General features: G+C 45.4%; 1 protein-coding gene across 3 annotated transcripts in view; it reads left to right on the top strand.

The window, feature by feature from the left end:
- The window catches only part of LOC141917805 (CBP80/20-dependent translation initiation factor-like), a 215,477-nt gene that overhangs the window by 140,951 nt on the left and 53,820 nt on the right, over positions 1–20,706 (top strand). For 2 of the 3 annotated variants that reach the window (XM_074811345.1, XM_074811347.1), the window contains exons 9-10: positions 16,315–16,756; positions 18,488–18,817. In XM_074811345.1, coding sequence (XP_074667446.1) covers positions 16,315–16,756; positions 18,488–18,817 — 772 coding nt within the window. The remainder of the gene's footprint in view (positions 1–16,314; positions 16,757–18,487; positions 18,818–20,706) is intronic. The other variant, XM_074811346.1, reaches the window with a different exon arrangement.

Here is a 20,706-nt window from a genome sequence, read left to right as displayed (position 1 = left end):
TGAGCCTCTTTAACCAAGTAACAAGCAATAGGACAAGAGGAAATGGCCTCAAGTTGCACCAGGGAAGGTTTAGACTGGATATTAGGAAGCATTTCTTTACAGAACGGGTTGCTGGGCGTTGGAATGGGCTGCCCAGGGCAGTGGTGGAGTCCCCATCCCTGGAGGTGTTTAAGAGTAGGGTTGACATAGCGCTGAGGGATATGGTGTAGTTGGGAACGGTCAGTGTTAGGTTAATGGTTGGACTAGATGATCTTCAAGGTCTTTTCCAACCTAGATGATTCTGTGTTTCTGTGATTTCCAATGGTGGCAATCACAGGTTCTTGGAGAGCCCTGGAAAGCTTCTCACTGAGATCTTCTGGCCCCCACATAAGAAAAATGAGTCTGTCCACCTTATTGGAACAGGTTTCCTTGATTTATCTTGCCTTCCCATGTTGACCAGGACCAAGGAAGTCTGAAAAACAAAGAGCTGTTTGAGGAGTTGAGCCAAAACACCTCGCAGTGGAGGAAGCTCTGGGACATAGATTTGTTTCTGTGCTCTCTTCAGCAAGAACAGAGTTCAGACTGGGCATCCTCTTCTCTCCCATCTCATGGAGAGGAAATCTCTTCTCAGCCAAGGAAAGCAAGGTTTTCCACCAAGACTTTTCCATGCTTGCAGAGAGCGCCACCTTGTCACTTCTTGAGAAGCTTTAGGGGCAGCAGTCTCCACTTCAGACCATGCTTGTTGTAAGTATTTCTGGTGTCTGAAGAAAATGTGCTGGTGTCTCGTCGTGGTTTAAGCTCAGAGGGCAACTGAGCACCATGCAGCCGCTCACTCCCCCCTTCCCCCTCAGTGCTGGGAAGGAGAAAAGCAAAAAGCCCAAGAAATTGAGATAAGGACAGGGAGGGATGTTCTCATCCATTATCAGCACAGGCAAAAGGCAGAGTCATTAGTGGAAGAAAAAAAGAACATAAAATATAATACAGACACTAACAACAACACATAACAGACAGAGTAGGACCGTGAGAAGCATTACCGCATCTTGAAAACACCTTCCCCCATCCGTCCCTTCTTCCCAGGCTCAGCTTTGCTCCTGATATCTCTACCTCCTTCCCCCCCTAGTGGCACAGGGGCAGGGAATAGGGGGTGTGGTCAGTCCTGCCACTTGTTCCACCTCAGGGCGGGGCACAGAACTTCTTGCATTCCTCCCCTGTTACAGTGCAGTCCCCCTCTCATGGGAGACAGTCTTCCACAAACTCTCTCTGACATGAGTCACTCCCACGGGTGTGTGGTTCACCCCGCATGTTGTGATCCTCCCAGCACCAAACTGCAACAGCAGGGCCTTCTTCCCAGAGGGTCCCAAGCCTTCTTCGGGTACAGTCACCTGGGTCAGCATGGGGCCCCCCACAGACCGCAGGTTGGCATCTGCTACACCGTAGACCTGCCATCTCACCATGAGATACAGGGGAGTTTCTGCTCTCGTGCACCTCCCCCTCCCCTCACAATTCCTCCCAAGTTCCCCTTCTTAAATATGTTATCACAGAGGCACAGCTAATTGGCCCAGCCTTGGTACAAAACTTGGTCCAACCTGGAGCCAGGGGAGCTTTGATAAGTTTCTCACAGGGGGCCACCACTGTAGTCCCCTTCCCTGCTACCAAAAACCCACCACCACTCATTCAAACCAGGACATGTCTGTACCTGGAAGATGCAAATGGCTGATGAGATCCCTCACCCACATTTAGCTCAACCCCTTGTTGAGGATACCTGGCTTCACTGGACAGAGCAAGCCCCCCTTACCCATCATCTCGGTAGGTAGACCCTATTGAGGTCTACCAGCCAAGGTGGCTTGATGCTTCTAATGAGCAGGAGTTGACACTAGTCACTGGTGTTTCAGCAGCCTGGGTGAAGTGTTGAGGTGGTTCGACCTTGGCTAAATGCCAGGTACCCACCAAGTCGCTCTATCACTTCACTCTCCTTCCCCCTTTTTTCTCGACAGGGCAAAGAGGGGAAAGAAAATAAGATAGGAAAAAAAGCCCAACCCTTGTGGGTAAAACAACAGCAGTTTTAATATAAGCAAAGCGAAGCAAAGGTCCGCGCGCGGAAGTAAAAAAAAAAGAAAACAGATTTATTCTCTACTTCCCATGAACAGGCGATGTCGGGCCTTCTCAGGAAGCAGGGCTCCAATATGCCTAGTGGTTGCCTCAGAGGACCAAGGGTGACCCCACCCCCTTCCTCCTTTCTCCCAGCTTTATACTGAGCAGACGTCATATGGTCTGGAATATCCCTTTGGTCAGTTCGGGTCAGCTGTCCTGGTTGTGTCCCCTCCCAAGGTCTTGCCCACCCCGTCCCACTGTGGGGGGGAAATGTCAGAAAGAGCCTTGGTGCTGTGTAAGCACTACTCAGCAGTAGCCACAACACCAGGGTGCTATCAACACCCTGCCAGCTCCCAGCATAAAACACAGCACCATGAGGGCTGCTATAGAGGAAAACCAATTCAGGCTCAGCCAGACCCAGTATATCATCACAGGTGGAAGGGTTTAGCCCTGAGCCCCTTAAAGACATTGCCAGCTCCTACTATAACTCCTAACTCATTTTCACTTCAATTAACAATTCGCGCCTTCTTCTAGAGGGTTTCTTCCAGAAGGGAGCTGATGGGTGGATGCTTAGTTGATGAATCTGGTATGTCCTAAGGTAGGAGTTGGCTGAACTGGGGGGAGTCTGAGGAGATGGTGGCATTTCAGGATGTGCATGGTAGTGATGCTTTTGGCACTTACATTTCAGACAAAACGTGAGCTGACCCAAACCATTGGGGTTGGGTGGGATTTGGGAAATTTATGAGCTATAGAGTTCTCAGCACTGCCCTGCCTAAGCTGTGTTGTGGATGTATATGTGCTCCCTTGGATTTGGTCCTAAATGTTAAGAGAAAAGAAATATATATGCCTAGGTGTGCCATAGGCACATGAAATCATGGGAGGATCAGGAATGGACTCTAAAGCAGTGTGGCTTTTAGTCCTATGTGTGAATTTTAAAGCTTTTTTCTAGCTTGTATTTAAAGGACAATATTACTTTATTTTATGTGAAAATCTGCTATTCTGCATTCATTGTTATCTGATTCTGAGTTCTCAGGCATCATCTTTCTGTCCACTGTTTCATCTCTTATAAAAAAAACGGTTTTCCCTCTTGTTTACCATCCTTATCTTTCACTGTCTGCTTGAAAATATATATATACACACACATATATAACCAAGATATGTACATATATATCCAAGTTGTCCTAGCATTTTGTCTTGCAAAATGTTTTCTCAGCAGGACTTTACCAAAGGAAAACTCCATGCTTGTTCCCACAAGCATCACATGGCCAATTCAAGAGGTTGTGATCACACTTGCACATGTCCTCTTCGGGCCAGGTAGTTTTTGTGCTGGAAAGATTGCTAAGAAAAGCCAGACCATCACTTAGGAGCATGCCATGGAAGGCATTTAAAAACTCTTTACAATAAGCTGACAGCCCGTATTCATATGATTTTCACGCTGTTTTGAAGGGTTGCACTATTTCCAGAGCTGCTCCCATGCTGATCTATTCATGGCCAGCACTAGGGCTCTTTTCACAAATAAAAATAGTCACAGGAATGGCCCTCACCCTGGATTTTAAGATTGCAAGTTATTTTGGGTGAAGGCGAAGGTGAACGTGCTTTACAGCTGACGTGAATGTGTCTTTTTAAGGCTGTGAAGTTTTGGAAAAGCCTTAGAAACCCGTTCTCAGAGGTCACGGGGACAAACCTCTCTTGCTGGATGAGTGAATAGAAATGAGTTCATAATTACAGAGTATAGTAGCAACACGTTTGATTTTTCACCGTTTTAATTGAGGTTTCAGAAAGGAAGAGAACTTAAAACAATACAGAAAAGTCTTTTGTTCTTCCAGGGCCATTTACTGAAGGCTTTGCAGTGAGAGGAGAGGATGTTTATTAAAGAAACCAACAATATCAACATTTTTGTTTTCGTGCCCAAGTGCTGTTCCTAGCTGGAACGAAACAAAATGTTTTGGATGGAATGGGTACTTGCTGAAAACTAGCATCGAGCTAAATGATTTGCAGTTCATTTACTGAACTCAACAAATGGTGTTGAAACAGAATAAAGAGAAAGGGACAAAAGTAAGTCTCTGGTGGTATACTTGCCTGCAATGATGAGTAGCAAGACTAACATCTAGCCAAATCATAGTGTTTAGAGTGTAATGATGCAAAACACTCTTCTAGGCAGCTGAAAGCACCTAAGGAGAGATATTGTTAAAATAATAGTCACTGACCTGCTTAAGATTTAGAAACTTTCAACCAGTGGTGAAGGACAGGCCACGGTTTCAGGAACGACACTAAAGGTACATCTCAGAAAGGAATCATAGAATCTCTCGAGTTGGAAGGATCCCATAAGGATCGAGTCCAACTCTCTGCTCCTCACAGGATTACCTAAAACTAAACCATAGGACTGAGAAAGCTGCACCAGCTGAAGCTGAGCATCCCAGTGAACAAGATGAAGAAATCCTTATTGGAGTACTGGTCCTTCACAATGAGGTTCCTCAAGGATTAAGCATTCATGTGCATGAAAGTCCCAAGTAAACAGTTGGTACTTGTCCCACCTGTCTGAGCAGAGCTGATAGGCATCAGCCAAGGGGTTGGTTACAGGCAATTTAGAGATAGATCATCATTTCTTTCTGTTCAATTGTCCACAACATCGCTGGGAGTTATTACACTAAATTAATTCTCCAAACTGCAGATCCCCAGAGGACAATAATGTCTGGCAGTTTGTTCCTAAAAGGACTCAGCTGGGTAATTGTGTTATTGCGGCTTAATGAATTACGGCATGTGAGCTGGGCGGTGGTAATTGCCTGCGCATGCCGCTGGATGCACGTGCAGAGTGCCTTACGCTGCAACCCCTCCACCCAGCTGGGAGATAACTCACCTTATGGTTGCCATGCCATCCTGCATCAGCAGAGGGGCAGGAGTTTTTCATTTGCAATTAGATGTGCTAGTGGTGTGCTGGAGCTGGTCGGGAGGTCAGTAAGAGCAGGAGGAGAGCTGTGATGGGTCACACCAGACCACCTGACTTGGTGACCAGCAATGGACACCAGGATGAGCGTGAGAAGAACAGGCTATGCATGTAATGCTGCTTCCCAGCAGTGCTCTCCTTTTCTTAATGGTTGGACTCGATGATCTTAAGTTTCCTTTCCAACTGAAATGATTCTATGATTCTTCAGGAATTTACACTTTGAGGATCTGCAGGACCACATTTGCTCACCTTTACGTCCAGTAGCTCCTGATGGATTTTCCTTTCATGACTTTGGCAATGTGCTTTTTGAACCCTTGTGAACTCCTGGTACTCACATCTCCTATAGCATAGCTCCACAGTTTAACTGCGCATTATATGAAGAAATACCTCCTTTTGCTTATTTTGAACCATCCTTCTTTTCATGTCATGAGGGTTAAAGTGCTCACATGGCCGTGCCTGCAGACTAAATACCTTAGCTGTTCAGTTGTATTCAGCAAAGTGGGAGTCAGCATTTAAAACAGGATTTGCTGTTTTGAAAGCAAGACCATCAAGAGAAGTGTTCAGCAGTGCCTGCTCTGGGATCATAGAATCACAGAATGGTTTGGGTTGGAAGGGACCTTTAAAGGTCATCTAGTCCAACCCCCCTGCAATGATCTTCAACTAGATCAGGTTGCTCAAAGCTCCATCCAACCCGACCTTGAATGTTGCCAGGGATGGGGTATCTACCACCTCTGGGCAACCTGTTCCAGTGTTTTACCACCCTCATCATAAAACATTTCTTCCTTCTATCTAGTCTGAATCTTCCCTCTTTCAGTTTAAAACCATTACCCCTTGTCCTATGGCTACAGGCCCTACAAAAAAGTCTGTCCCCATCTTTCTTCTAAGCCCCTTTTAAGTATTGAAAGGCTGCAATAAGGTCTCCCTGGAGCCTTCTCTTCTATGGTCTGAACAACCCCAACTCTCTCAGCCTGTCCTCATAGGAGAGGTGTTCCAGCCCTCGGATCATTTTTGTGGCCCTCCACCCAGGGCACCTTGGTCATCTTGGTTGTATTGGTGTTGCTTTGGTAGCTGATGATGTGATTGATTTATTTTTAACCAGCCTGGCAGGAAAGTCCTCATTATGTGGGCAAGCGTAGGGTGCTCTTGGGTCAATCAGCTGTAGGAAGAGTCATGAGGCATCAATGCAAGAGCTGTTCCCAGGGAAGACAGAGATGAAACAATGCTGTGGTGTTTTGTTGTCCATCAACCTCAAAGTACTTTTTGGCAGAGGGCTGCTCTCAGCATCCCCTCTTTTCTTGTGAGGAAACTGAGGCAGAAAGGAGGGAAGGGGCTGTGGTTGGACCTTCCCCCACTGCAGACCTTGCAGTGAACCCGTGGCCACCAGATCTTCGTATGTATGAACCCTGTAACTCAAAGACTGTCCCTCAAGTCTGCTCTTTTAGTGTTATGCAGTGCAAAACACAACTGTCTATGTGATGCTCCTTCAAAACACAACCATCTATGTGATGCTACTTCAGCTGGGCAGAATTGAGGAAATATAGTGGCGAGTTCCTCTGCACTAGGAAACCAATCTGTTATTGACATGGCTTTCTGTTTCGTGGAGTGTTTCTGGCACGGCTCCTCAGTATTGGAAATGGGTTTATCCATCTACACATTGTTTTCCAGCATGAGTTCATGGAGGTATTGTCAGCAGCTGGTTGCTGGAGTAAATATAAAGTGAAATAACTTGTTTCTTTCTTCTGCTTTCAATCCTCAAATATAAATATGCCATTGCTGGTGATCACTTGGAATGAGCAAGCACTAAGGGCTTTCTGCTACCAGGTTTCTGTCCAAAGTTATCTGGCAACTGAACTGAGAGGTAAGGGCAAGCAGAGATTGATGCTTTTGATGGGTAAAAAAGGGTTTTATAGTACCCTGTGTCACACGAGGTCTTTCCATGAGACCTGGCCCATTTGAAGAAGCCCAGCAGCACTTCAGCAGTGTGGCTGCACGGTTTGGGTGGTGACTTCCAGTTTTTGGCCATGGCAAGTAGCCACCCTCTCTGCAGGAGAGCATTTACTACCCACTCCTTCTCCCTGCAAGCCCAATTTGGGGACATTGGCCCCAGAGACCTGGGAGGGAGCAACGTGCTGAAGCTCTGCAGGGCCTCCTGGCATGGTTAGTGTGTGAAGAAGTTGCCAGCTCAAGTTGTTTGGGCTCTTGTTGCAGAAACAATATTTCTGTCTGACCCCAGTTAGCAACTGATGTTTGCAAAATAAAGAAGTCAAGGCACTGGAAATACTTTCCATTCCTGCTCTTGTCTCAGCCCAAAATATTAGTATTAAAAATATTGTATATATTATATGCAGCTAATATCTCTGCTGGCACATAAATCATACAGGGATTTTTCACCTACATATTAAAAAAAAGTTAACTGCGCTCTAGTTTTTCAATATTTTTTAACTGGTTTGTTTCCATTTATTCCTACTAAAGCCACAGCAGTCTTTCTCCAAGGGACCGTCTATGGGAAAGAGAGTCCCTAGGTTGATTCAGAAGGTGCCGGGGTCACTGACAGGCATGAAAGCGCTGAGTATCTGCTCTTTCTCTGATAATGTCTTTATTTAGCATGACAGCCTCCGAGACACGAGTGGACAACAGGCTTCTTTCTTTCATTTAAACTAACATTGTTCCATCCATTCCCAGCATTGTGCAGATGTTATGGATCATCCCAATTTCCTGATTAAAGCTGGGGGTGCTGGTCCCCAAGCAGCAAGGGCCAACAGCTACGTGGCACTGGAGCTGCAGAAGGTGACCCAGCTCTGTGCCTCCCCCCCAAGCAGCATGTTCCCATCCAAACTGATGAGTGGAAACTCATCCAAGAGAAAGTAAACTTTTGGAGTGGATCAGACCGTGGTACAGCTCAGCACATCCATGCGAGCGTTAGGGGTAGCATGAGAGAGGAGGCAGAAATGGGGTCAAGAGGAGACAACTCTTCTTTTGACAGTGGGATAGACTTAGGTAAACATTTGGGAAACTGCTTAGGATTGTCACTGGGTTGCAATAAGTCGATGTCCAGATCGCTTCTAGCTCCCAAAGTTCTACACTAAATGCTGTAGCACACTGAATCATTTTAAAATAAATTTATTTAATGTGTTTGATAAAGGCTTCTGGCACACACATAAGTCCAAAGCATCTCTGCTCCTTGGGTTGGTGTTTTACCAGATCCCCATGTTGGAAGTAATTGCTTGCCACTGACTTTGGGTCATTTCGTATGTCTGGACAGCTGTTAGGAGATCCTGTCAAATCTTGCCTTAGCTTCTACAGGAAAGACATTTATTTCTTCACTAGAAAGCACTGGTATAAATAAGATATGGAAAAAACCTAGGATGTCTCCTTGCTGCAAGTCAAAGAGTCACAGAGGTCTAAAGGAAGAAGCTGAACAAAAAGGCAGCAGGTGGGGGCTCGTGCGTACTAGTTAGGATGTGTCTTGAGGGACAAGACCATGGAGGGATGGTGGTGGACTGTGTCTGTGCATGGGTTTAAAGTTTATATCTCTTGGAGGATTATCAGATTTCGGGATACCTGATCAGCCTTGGTGTATTTTTAAAGGAGGCAGCCTGGAGTCTGAGATATAAGCTCTTTTATTGCAAAGTAGTAAAAGATGAATCTATATTCATTCAGGTCACATTCTTACCAGTAGTCCAGGATCCATGTGTATTTGCACTCAGCAGATTTTTGAGAAATCTGGTTGTGTCTTTCAGGTTTAAACTAATTCATCTAAACTGGATTCAGTTCCTTCTCACTGTATTTTCCGATGGTTTTCATGTAATTTTTGCAATCATGTTTACAGTATGCTAAGAATCCAAAAACATAATTTCAAGTAATGTAGTTTATGAATGTCCTGGTTTAGCCAGGATAGGGTTAAGTTTCCCCAGCACTGGGGGAAAGCTCTAGCCGGGTTATTCATATGCCATGCTGACGTCATGTCCAGGCGCCAGAGTGGGGGAAGAATCGGTGATTGCGTGGGGTTGGCGCAGCCGGGTTTTCTCTCACTGCTGAATTGGTAGATATCTTGCTCTGTTCATTGTTATTATTGTTACTGTTATTGTTATTGTTGTTGTTTGTTGTGTTGCTGTTGCACTGTTGTATTAAACCTCTCCTTATCTCAGCCCCGGGGCTTTGTATTTCACTCCCTTTATGGGGGAGGGGCAGCAGCCGCGTGGTCTCAGACCCCGGCAGGGACTAAACCACCACAATGAAGAGAACCATTTCCATGCAATTACTGCATGAAATCACTGCAGTGATTTCTACACTAGTCTGGGCAGTCAGCCTTGAAGTCTGGGGAGTGTCTTCCTAGCTGGTTCCCCGCTCTGTGCAACAATGGCCTCTATCTGGACATCCCTAATGATTTGTGGGAAATCCGGCCAAGCATTTAAAGAGCTGTTTTGGAGCTATCTCGCATGTCATCTGTACTTGGGATGTTTTTCCCAAGCTGGTGTTGCAAAACAGCTACTTAAATTCCTCTTGAAGATTCATTTCCATGAAGCTTAGAAGAAAATAGCTGACTCAGGCAGCCTGTGCAGCCAAGCATTATAGAATGTGAGGACTTTCATTGGATATTAGCAGTAGACAAGTTCGCTCTTCAACACTTTGCTGAGTCTGCTCAGATGGACTTTGTGCCATGTCCTTTCAGCCCAGCAGCACTGTCTCTGCTCCTGCAGCACAGCCTGCAGACTGGGTGCTCATCTGGTGGTCCTGTGAATAGGGTGTCCATCCCTGTGGTGGGAGAAGTAGTGGACACCGATGGTGTGAAGTGATGCCACAGGAAGACACAGTGAAAAATCAGGTCCATTTCTGTGTTTGGAAAGGCCAAATCAGTCAGTATGCTATAGCAGAAGATAGCGATCCCATGATGAACCATGCTTTGTGTCAATCATAAACCCATTTTTTGGATGCATTATTGCTTGAGCACCTTGGGTGTCTCTGTGTGAAGTCCTTCAATCATAGAATCACAGAATGGGTTGGATTGGAAGGGACCTTTAAAGGTCATATAGTCCAACCCCCAATGCAATGAGCAGGGACATCTTCAACTAGATCAGGTTGCTCAGAGCCCCGTCCAACCTGACCTGGAATGTTTCCAGGGATGGGGCATCTACCACCTCTCTGAGCAACCTGTGCCAGTGTTTCACCACCCTCACCATAAAAACCAATGCTACCCTGTTGGTTTATAGTGAGTCTAGTTATGTTGTAAAGGTCAAATGAAATAATCTAGCAAAGACAGATGTGGTATCCAGGCCCAAGGGAGGGTTGTCAGCAGCAGCTGTACCCCAAGACCAAGGTGGTGACAAGAGGAGTTGTGTCCAGGCAGGCAGCTCATCTGAAGGTTTCATAATGCTTTTCCCAGCAGCCAGATTCTGTGAGCCTCATCAAAAACATATCTACTCTCATAACATTGTTTTTGTTGGCTGTGCTTGTCTTCTGGAGTTCATTGTATGTTTTCAAGGATGCATACGTGTACCTAAAGTATGCATTACATCTCAACTGTTCAAAGATGATTTTAGATCCTGATCACCACCATTTTGACAGGTGGATATTCTACGCTTCCAACATGCTGTGTCCATCCAGATGTGTGGACTGGGTTTAGTGATCAGGATAGACTTTAACCCTAGTGACAGAAAGGCATAAAAGAAGTGTGAATAATTTCATTTTTGTTTTCAGGAGTGAACATGACATCTTGTTCCCTTCTCATCTGAGGAAAAATGCAAACAAAAATGAAACTGGAGCTAAGCAAAACCAGTTTGAGAGAGAAAGTCAAAGGGAAAACACACAGAAGTCTGTGTGTCCTTTGAGCTGGTGGTTGTTGCTTTCTGTGGGGTTTTGAGGTTTTTGATTAAATTGTGTGGAACTGTCAAGCTGATTTGAGTGTTTCCCATTCTCAACCATAGCAAGGATAGAAAATGGCCATGGCTAGACTGTGATGCTCCCTGCAGCAAAGCAATGCTGAGTTATCATTATACATGTGTTTAAAACATCAGAGTGCCTTTGATGGAGGTAGGCTTGGTGAAGAATATTTCTGGGGGAAGTCAGGCCTCTAGAATTGAAATTCTGACCTTTCTCCTCATTATATTAATAGTAATATTCCCTAGACCTCCAGGACCAGTTTTAGACGCTATACAATTCCACCAGCTCCTAACTGGGATCCTTCAGGCCCTCCAGTTTGGACCATGATGTCTCTTAGGTGCCCAAAGCCAGTGACAATAGGTGTTTTTGACCGCAGCAGCACTGCCATGCCCAAACCCTTCCAGCAGCGCCTGCTCAGGGGTGCCAGTCCAGTTCTTTGTGGAGCTGTATCACGCAAGGTGAAGCAGTTGGTCTGGCTGGAATATGCTTAGTTCAGAAAGGCTGGGCCTGGAGAAATTGGCTTGTTCAGGGGATGTTTCAGAGGACTTTGCTTCTTCCTGCCCTTTCCCTTTTCAGGCTGAGTATCCTGGGCGGATAGCTAGTACAGCTGAGAAGAACCCAGTTGCTATTGATCTCTGTGAATTTAACTCTATCAATGGTGACTCTAGATGTTCTTTTAATTTCCTTCCCTCAATGGAAAACTACTGTGGGATTTTCAAAAAGAAGGTGGACAGAGGTGGCCCTTCATCCCATAGAGCCAGCCCTACCAGTCCTCCATTCGCAGGTACAGTTGCTGCATGCCTTGGGGGTGGTCTGCTCCTCCAGCTTTGAGGGGTGTCACAGATAAGTGGGATCTGGGGTCCTCATGGGAATGGAAGGTTCCACAGAGTCCATTTCTACAGCAGATCTTAATCTGTCTCCTGTAATGGCAATTGCTAATTAATTGCAGGCATGTTAATAGCAAAGCCGATCATGAGATAGTCCCAAGACTTAGCATCATATTCCTGGGCCTGATCCTGGCACAGAGATGAGATCCTGACTGAGCAGAAGAAAGGGTGGAGAGAAACTTTCTGTCTGAAAAATGCAGTGAGGAATGTTTTTATTCAAGCACCAGAAGGATGAAAGGGATGCAGAAGGTTTGACCTTGGCCATGGCACCATTCTTCATTCTCAACTTCTTGTCTGAGTGGCTGCAAGTCCATATTAGTTGTTAATTGCTGGGTGGCCCTGGCCATGCCCACCAGGTATCAGGCTCTGCACAAAAGCAGGACAAAACCAGCATCCCTCCCCTGCGAGGAGTTTAGCGTGTCCCGGAGGATTTGTCCTGTGGGAGTAGTTGCCTGGGATTGAGAGCAAGCGTGGTGTCCAGGCAGGTTCTTCAAAGGCAAGAGCCAGGATGTCCAGAGCACCCAGTCCCTGAGCCCACGGATGGCATCTCAGTCCGTTCGGCCATACAGGGTGCTCTGCACCACAAGGTAAATGTCTCGAGTGCTGTTTGAGATGTAGCTTCTTACCTCTCAGTATTTGTAAGAATTGATGAACCAAATCTCTGTGCAACCACCAGGAAAATGTAACCCCTCATTGTCCTCCGGCTCTCCACATGCCAGACAAATGGTTGGGGCTTTCGGAGGACTTGTCTCACTTGGCGGGGGGTTGGATATGAGCAGGGCTGACAGGACAGAGCAACTGTGTTTTAGACCACAGCTGTCCACGTGTCTGGAGTTATTTTCCCCAGCCTTGTGCCTTCCAACCCCTTTCCTTGGGAACAAAGGATGTAGTAAAAACTTGCAGGAATCTCGTATTTCTGAGCACGTAGGCTGGTAATCACTGAGACAGCTGAAGCCTTAGATTTGTTTGCTTAGGCTCCTCCAACAGAGCAGACATTTGTCAGATCTAAATTCTGTTGAAAGACATCTCATTTAGTTAATTAAAAAAATCGTTGAAGAAACGATAGCAGAAGCAATACTTCCAGCAATACCAGCAATCTCCAGAAGAAATATTTCCAGCTTGGCAACCCTGACTGTCTCCCCTTGGTTTTTAGTACTTCTGCAGTTTCTTTGTGACTCTGAATGTCTCTTTAGTTTCCACGTTGACCGATGGCCAAATCTCCAGTCCCACTGAGGTTGGGGAGTTTTGAGCTGAATCAGAATTTGGCCTTTGAAGTGAAAATAGTTATTTAACGTTAAATGGAGTCAAGAGGTAAGAGACCATTGTGCTGTCTAAATACTTTTTCTTGTATCTGAAGTAGGGTCCCCCATAAGGCACTGTGTCCTTACATCAAAGGATGAGTAGAGAGGGACAGAAGAAGGATTTCCCAGTAGCTGCGGCATTTTTCTGGGGTGAATTCTTCCTTTTCTCGGAGATGTTGCTGTGTGATTCAAGTTTCAGTTGTTTCTCCCTTAAGCATCACAAATCTAAAAGCCTGGGTTGGGAAGTGCCTTTGTGTTCCTACATGGTCTGGTTCCCTAAGCTTGGTAGGTCACCCCAAGCTGCCATCTTGACACCTACACTCCTGCCCTTGAGCAAGTATGAGATTGTTTCCATCAACTCAGCCCATAGCAGGTGCATGTGGTGGGGTGCCCTGGTCCCCATCCTGCCCCTTCTTGGGCTCTCTATGTCCCCAGCACCTTGGTCACACCTTAGAGCAAGGATGGGTCATCCCAATCTCCCAGGCTTTGCGATGCTGTGCAGTCAAAAAAGTTTTAAGATCTGAGCTCCGTTCTCCCTGCTTTGGCTCCTCTTTGCTTCTTGGCTTTTCTTCTTTGCTGGGGTGTTGGGAAGATAAAAGAACACAATGAGTCTTTGCCTGAATGCTGGATGATCGTCTAGACCCCTGCCTGCTGCCAAGTCACAGATGTTGCTTCTTGTTTGTCATTCTCCTTCCTTTGCCTTTTATTTCTTGCAATTTTTTTTCCCTAACTTATTTAATTCTGGTGTTTTCCATCCTGTGGTCAGTGACTGCAGAGCTTCGGTTTGTGTTTGCCCCTTGCCATGGGGATATTGCCTTTTAGCTGTTCTGTACAGGGATAGAGCTGCCTGTCCTCTCCCTGTCCTTTTGCAAAAGCCCCAAACTGAACAATCTTGCACATTCCACATTGGCTTAAATGTTTGTTTGGTTTTTTTTAATCTTAAACCTTTTTTTTTTCTTTCACAGCCCTTAAACAGAAATGGTTTGGTTTATAATATCATTATGTCTTTAAGAAAAAAATGTCACTGCATGCATTTCTTGCAGGAAATTACATCAGAGATTGGTTCCCAGCTCATTTCCAGGCGTTTTGCCTTACCTCTGCTTAAAGCTGTCTCTGTGTGCAACTTTTATTATTTCTGTGCAATATTTGCAACTTAAATACAGTTTAGTATTTAAGTAGCAGCCTGTCTGGCTTATAACCCAAGGCTGAAAGTGCACCCAAACAGTTAAACTCAGATGTTTGAGAGGAGAGAAGAGCAAAACCACAGAAAGCAAACACTGAATTATATCAACAAAACTCTTGCACACTTAAGCATGTGAGGGCTTAATACTAGATAAGGATTTTAACTAACTTTTATTTTGACATTCCCCTTTTAATAAGCGTTGCTCTTTACAAAGCAGTTTATGTGATTGTGTTACTGAGAGGAAACAAAGAAATACCAGGAAAACTTGATGTGGAGAATCTGAACTCATAAAATGCTTGTAAGCTCCAGCAAACAGGAAAGCTTCCCCATCTCCTTTTTTTTTTTATTCCCTGCCATTCAGCTTACAAAAAAACCCCAAACATGTTGAATATCTCAGAAAACCAGATCCAGTGGTCTGAGACTAAACACAAATTCTTTCCACTGCCGCCACGAACAAGCCTCTTGGTCCTGCATTCACCAAACACGAGCCCTCGCTCTTTATGGTTAAGAGCCAGTTGGCCTCAGAAAATAGGTTTTAACTCCTGGGGATGCCAAGGAATACAGATTTGATGGGCAGTTGGCTTTGGCAGGCAGGATTGGAGGCTGTTTAGCCACTGACCATTGAAATGTATTTGTGAATGGCTGCTTCCTTCGTCTGAGCGCCCTTAGCCAAGCAGTGCAGATGATGAAAATAAAATTAATTGCTATGCAACAGATTTAAGATAAACAAACACTACTATTTATCCGAATGGAGGTGGGGGTTTGGGGTAATGGATGAGGCTGAGCAGGGGGATTATAACGGCTACCAAACCAGTATGGATGCAGACCAGTGTGGTCACCACAGCGCTCACAGTTGTTTCCCTGTTTGGGGGGACAATGCTGGGGAGATGTCCTGTGCGAGCCTCCAGTGCTGCTTCCAGCAGCCTTGTAAGGAACTGAGCATTAAAGCATGACACATGCTCTCAGAGCCAGTACTGAGTGTTAAAAAGGCAGCAAACAGGCAAGAAGCTGCTGCCATGCTTAGGTGTCCCATGCCTGTGCTGTCCTGGGTGAAAGCAGCCGATGCCAGAACTATCTCCATCTTAATTGCATCCTTGATGATGGCATTCCAGCTCTGCCTTCGCTGCTCAGGACAGCCATGCTGCAGCCCGTGTGGAAATCTGAAACATGGGAGGCTGCCAAAGCATTTCTTCCATTTGACCACTGTTTTTTCGGGTACCTGCCAACTTGGCTACCAGTTATGGCCAGCACACCCCTTCTGAGCCATCATAGTCTCTTGAGCAAACCATATGCAGACAATTCCTCCTCTTTGTGGCTGTTGAATTTCCATGTTATCCCTTTGGAGCAGTATTCATATAGCCTCCTATCTGGAGGTAATGGTCCTGGCTTCCCATGCTACCAGAGCCAAGCATGGTCCTCAGCTTCTTCATCCATGCATGTGTCCTGTCCCAGTGTAGCAATGATGAAGGACGTGCATAAAGAAAGGCCAAACAAAACCATTTGGTGTGGGAGCCTCTTTTACTCAGTAATTTGCTTCTTAGCTTTTTTTTTTTCCCACTTAGAAATAAAATGGTTCACTGCGAACCAATGCAGCAGTGTGCCATGTTGGTACAGCAGAGGTGGCAGGCAAGAGGAGCAAGCAATGCTGTAGGCCAGGTGTATCAGGAGCTTCTTAGGTCTTCAGAAAAAAATATCATCTTCTGATATTTCTTGCCTGCCTGACTTCCCACTGATCAGCTGGGACTAATTAGGCCTTCCCTGGTTTAGTGTGGAAGCACTAGTGTGGGAGAGATTTTCCTGGGAACCAAAGTCATGTTATCTAACTGTTCGTGAAAACTTTTAGCTGAAATATGCCTACTATTGTAAGAGATTTAGAGGCATGAGTTGGTACTAGATTGTGTTAGATGCCAAGAAATTGGCTCCCCTTTTGTGGTAGGGAGACCCACAGAGCCCACCTGTCAAGGGCCAGGCTGGTTGGTGGGACAGATGTGTTGACCAAACAGGACCATGCCAGAAAGGGTGAACTAACAACTAACTTTGACTTTCCAGGCGACAGCAGAGACTTCCTGGTGGGAACAAGTCTCAGCAGCATGCAGATCATCAGCAAGGTGGCACCAAACACAACAGGGACCACCAGAAACTCTACCAAGGAGGCCAGGCCCCTCACTCCTCAGGCAGGACATGCCACCAAGGCTACAGCCAGAACCGGAGATGGCACCACAACCAGAAGCACTCACCCAATGACAAAGAAATGCACAGAAATGCCAAAGAGACTGAGAATTTGAAAATCGAGGACACCTCCGTCTGCACAGTGCATATTCCCGTGGAGACACACCGGGGCCCAGAGGCTGTGGAGAAGCAGTCTCAGCAGTACATCCAGGAGTCGGAGACCAAGCAGAAAGACAGTATTCATGAGCGCATTGGGGAAAGACCCAAGATCAATTTGCTTCAGTCTTCCAAAGACAGACTGCGGAGGAGACTAAAAGAAAAGGTACTTTCTTAGGGAAATGTTGAGTTTCACTTTTTCCAAGAGTCTGGCTGTTGGCTATTCTCCATATAAAGGGTAGGTTGGGCTCAAGGGACCTTTCCATGAATGCAGCTAATTTATCTTAATCTCCCAGTGTCAACACTTCTCTTGAAGTGTCTTTGTTCTTCTTCAGGAGGCCTTTTATTGAAACAAAGCTAAGGCTCTTAGCCTGACTTCTTGGTTGAGGTTGTTACCAGCTTGAGTTCTCCAAGAAGTACTGGTAACTCTCCCCCTACCCACACAAAGACCCTTGGGGAAGGCTGGTGCCCATGTAAGCTGCAACATCGGCGCTCCTTCCCCAGCGGCTGATCCCAACTGACGGCCTCCCGGTCTGCAGAGCTCATCCTCTTCGTGAAGAGTTCAAAAAAAGGCAGCTTGTCTCCACAGCTTTGACTTTTGAGTGCTGAACAGTTGGAGTCAGCTACTTAAAAGTTGATATCCATTTATCTTGGCAATGATTTGAAACACCCTTATCTTTCCCTCTTCCTTCCAACAACCCAACAATAACAAAATTGTTGCATGCAAGTGACAGAGGAGAAATCCTTTTTGGAAACAATATTCAGCCTCAGATTTCTGAGGAATTCAGAGATGATATTGCCCCCTGTGAAACTCAGATTCTTTCTCTTGAGATTCTTTTGTCAAACTGGAAAATGCATCCATGGGAGTATCTCCAAAATGCATAGCAAAAATAACCTGAACATATACAATTCCATGGGAGTGGATGTTGGAAATGTATACCTTTGAATGCATGTACATTCACTATTTATGTATATGGCATGAGGGGGAGGAAGAGATTTTGTTATTTTTATGTTCTTTAAAGCAATGGGAGTATAGCAAAGACTTTCAGAGTATTCATTTTAATGCTCTCCCTGCGACTTTATAGTCTTATAAGAAACACATCACATAAGCACCCACTCTTGGGTGGGTGTTGTCAACACAACTGGCCTCCTGATGGGAGTTTTGGACAACTCCAACTGCTGGTTGACATTGGGGTTCTCCGAAAAATTGCTACAGGTTTGTATTGTATAGCACATTTTAAGATTGAACTAGAGGAGGAGAAGGGAGCAGACCGGAGCAAGAAGGATGCATGGCTTACACTGGGGAAAAGAGGCAGACGCATAATTAAATATTGAAAAGAAGCAATAAATTCTACCATAATTTTGTGAAGTAAAAAGTGTAACAGCCAAGAGATGGAAAAATTAAGAGTTTTTCTAATGCTAGGATCATGTGATATCTTTGATCTCAATTTAGATCATTAAGTATATATTAAAAAGTAGATATTTTTGTAGGATTGTTATCTGAGGATTTTGAAAACATCAGTGCACTTTCAAAATAGAGGCAAAAAAATGTCCATTATCACCATGTTGCAGACACCCCCAGAAACTTGTCCAAGATGCCAAAGGCAGTCAGGGGTGGTCAGACCTTAGCATCCTGGCTCAGGACCCTTGAGCACAACTTCTCCCTGAGCTGAGGGGGAGGACTCTGGGATTGAGTGCTGTGGGAAATGGGGAAAGAGAACATTTCTGGGGCAGGACTCATTCACTTGTGGTTTTCAATGCTGAGATGAGACCATTGTGCCTCTAAAAGATGCTTTGATTTTTCTATGTCTGTTTATATGTCACCCCAATCCCCTTCCCCCTTTGCTGTTTGTGGAAGGACAAGGGCTGATATGTCTGTTTTTTCCTTGTGTAACAGATGCCTTGTCTTTCCCTTTTCATGGACCAGGATGAAGTCACACTGGAAACCACCAATCCTGAAAAGAACAAAATGGACAAATTAATTGAAATCCTCAACAGTATGAGGAACAACAGCAGCGATGTTGACTCCAAGCTCACCACCTTCATGGAGGAGGCACAGAACTCTACCAACTCTGAGGAGATGCTGGGGGAGATAGTCAAGACCATCTACCAGAAAGCAGTGATGGACCGCAGCTTTGCTTCCACGGCAGCCAAGCTCTGTGACAAAATGGCCCTCTTCATGGTGGAAGGAACCAAATTCCGGAGTCTGCTCCTCAACATGTTACAGGTAATGAGATAAAATTAGTTGGTTAGATGCCTGCAGCTTTACCCCACCTGGTCTTACCATGTATTTGGACAGGAGCTGAGCTGTTACCAAATTCCTTTTGAACCCGTTTGATGAGAGAACAGAAGTGTACCTGCAATTTTGTCTGTGCACATCTTTAATGGTTACCATAGATAACATGGCACTGAGGGTATTGTCAAGTTTCTCTTCATTCCCATTTCATGAGCTGTACGTGGAATTATGGTATCTCACAACAGTGTATCTCACACATCTCTGAAATGAGTGGGTTGCTTGTGAGAGCATCCTCATGGCATGAAGAGAAGTGAACTCAGAGGGTCTTACAGTGGAGGCTCTTTGCTGCTCTTTTCAGCTGAAGTCCATCTCAGCACCAGAGATACCAGGTTAAGTCATGGTCCCTGAGTAGGCTGTTGGTTGCATCACCTGGCTGAAGGACTCACTCCTGGTTTCTGATTGCAACTCAGACAGAAATAATTTCTGTATTTGCTAATTAATCTGGGTTATTTGTTTATTCAGCACTGGTTGATTATTCTGCTCCAAAACCCAAAAGTTGGGGGGGGGAGAAAAAAACAGTGGCTCTGATAGCTGGTCCATGATAATGGTGTATAATGGGGAAACAGGACTGTCCTCACCTGCCCACAGTCTGCTGGGGGGAGCGTGTTTTACTCTAGTGCCACCATCAAAGGGGGGGTTGCTTTCTAGGGAGGGTGTCACATGGACATGTAGAGCTGAAACCATGAATTTCCATCGTTACTTATATGTGTTTCCATTTGGCCATTCCCTCACACACACGTGTCATCTGTGGCATGTGCAAAGCTCTTGTTTCATTTCTCTGCTCTCCGCACATGTTTGGTGTCCATCATTGCTCCAGTTTTTGACACATCTTCTTGCCCTTCTTGCTCTTGTTGGAGATCATCCCTTGGATGCTGTGCCTGGCTGCCTATACCTTGTGAAGGCTGAGTTGGCTTTTGGGCAACACAGCAAGCAGGGAAATAAGGAGCAAAATAAAATAATGAAAATCAATATTTAATGTAACCTAAGATAATTCTGCAGTCACTGGTCCGGTTTTTCTTCTCTTATTGTTCTGGGTGTGTATCAAACCCAGCATGTCTCCCTGTGCCTGCTCCTTCTCTGCTCTCCCCTGCAAAGCCCTTGGGCAACACACACATCTGCCCATCATGTGTACCAGGTGGTGAATTTTTTCCGATCAATTTATTTCCAAAGCAATTATAAAGCAGGATGAGGCAAATTGCAGTCAGCATCACTCCCAGATTTAGCAGCAAGGGGATGGAGGGGGCTCTAAAACCTCCGTGCATTCCACTCTTCCCATGCCAGGTCACTCTTGTATCTTCCTCTGTTTGGCTGAGTGATGCTAAGAAATCCAAAATAAAGTCCAGGAGTGATGGCCAGGGAGCAGCAGGGTGTTATCCAAAAATTGAGGATGATGGCAGTCCTTCTGGCTTAGAGAGGACTCTTTCAACTTGCTTTCTTCTCTTGCCCCATCATTTCCACCCCTAACAACAGACCCAGTAGACTGATTTATACTGCAGCGTCGTGCAATAATAACTGGCTTCATATTCAGCTCTTCATAGCATGAATGTAGGATAAATAATACATCTCACATCTCCAGATAGTCCCAAAGGTGCTTCCCAGGAACATGTAACCAGTCTCAGTGCGATGGGAGCGTGATGTCCATTGTGGAAAGCTGGGAAGAAATGAAATGCAAAGACTGAGCAGGGCCTGCAGGTGACTGAGTTCATGTGCTGGAGCATAGAAAAATATGCAAAATGGATTTGCTCAGCCCATCAAACTGCACATCTTTTAAAAATGTCTTGATGGGGCAAAAGGTGCCAGATCACTACAGGTCAAAAGCA

This window comes from Strix aluco, chromosome W (genome assembly GCF_031877795.1).
Source record: "Strix aluco isolate bStrAlu1 chromosome W, bStrAlu1.hap1, whole genome shotgun sequence".
In the NCBI taxonomy this organism is placed as follows: domain Eukaryota; kingdom Metazoa; phylum Chordata; class Aves; order Strigiformes; family Strigidae; genus Strix; species Strix aluco.
This window is presented reverse-complemented; position numbering and strand designations above follow the sequence as displayed.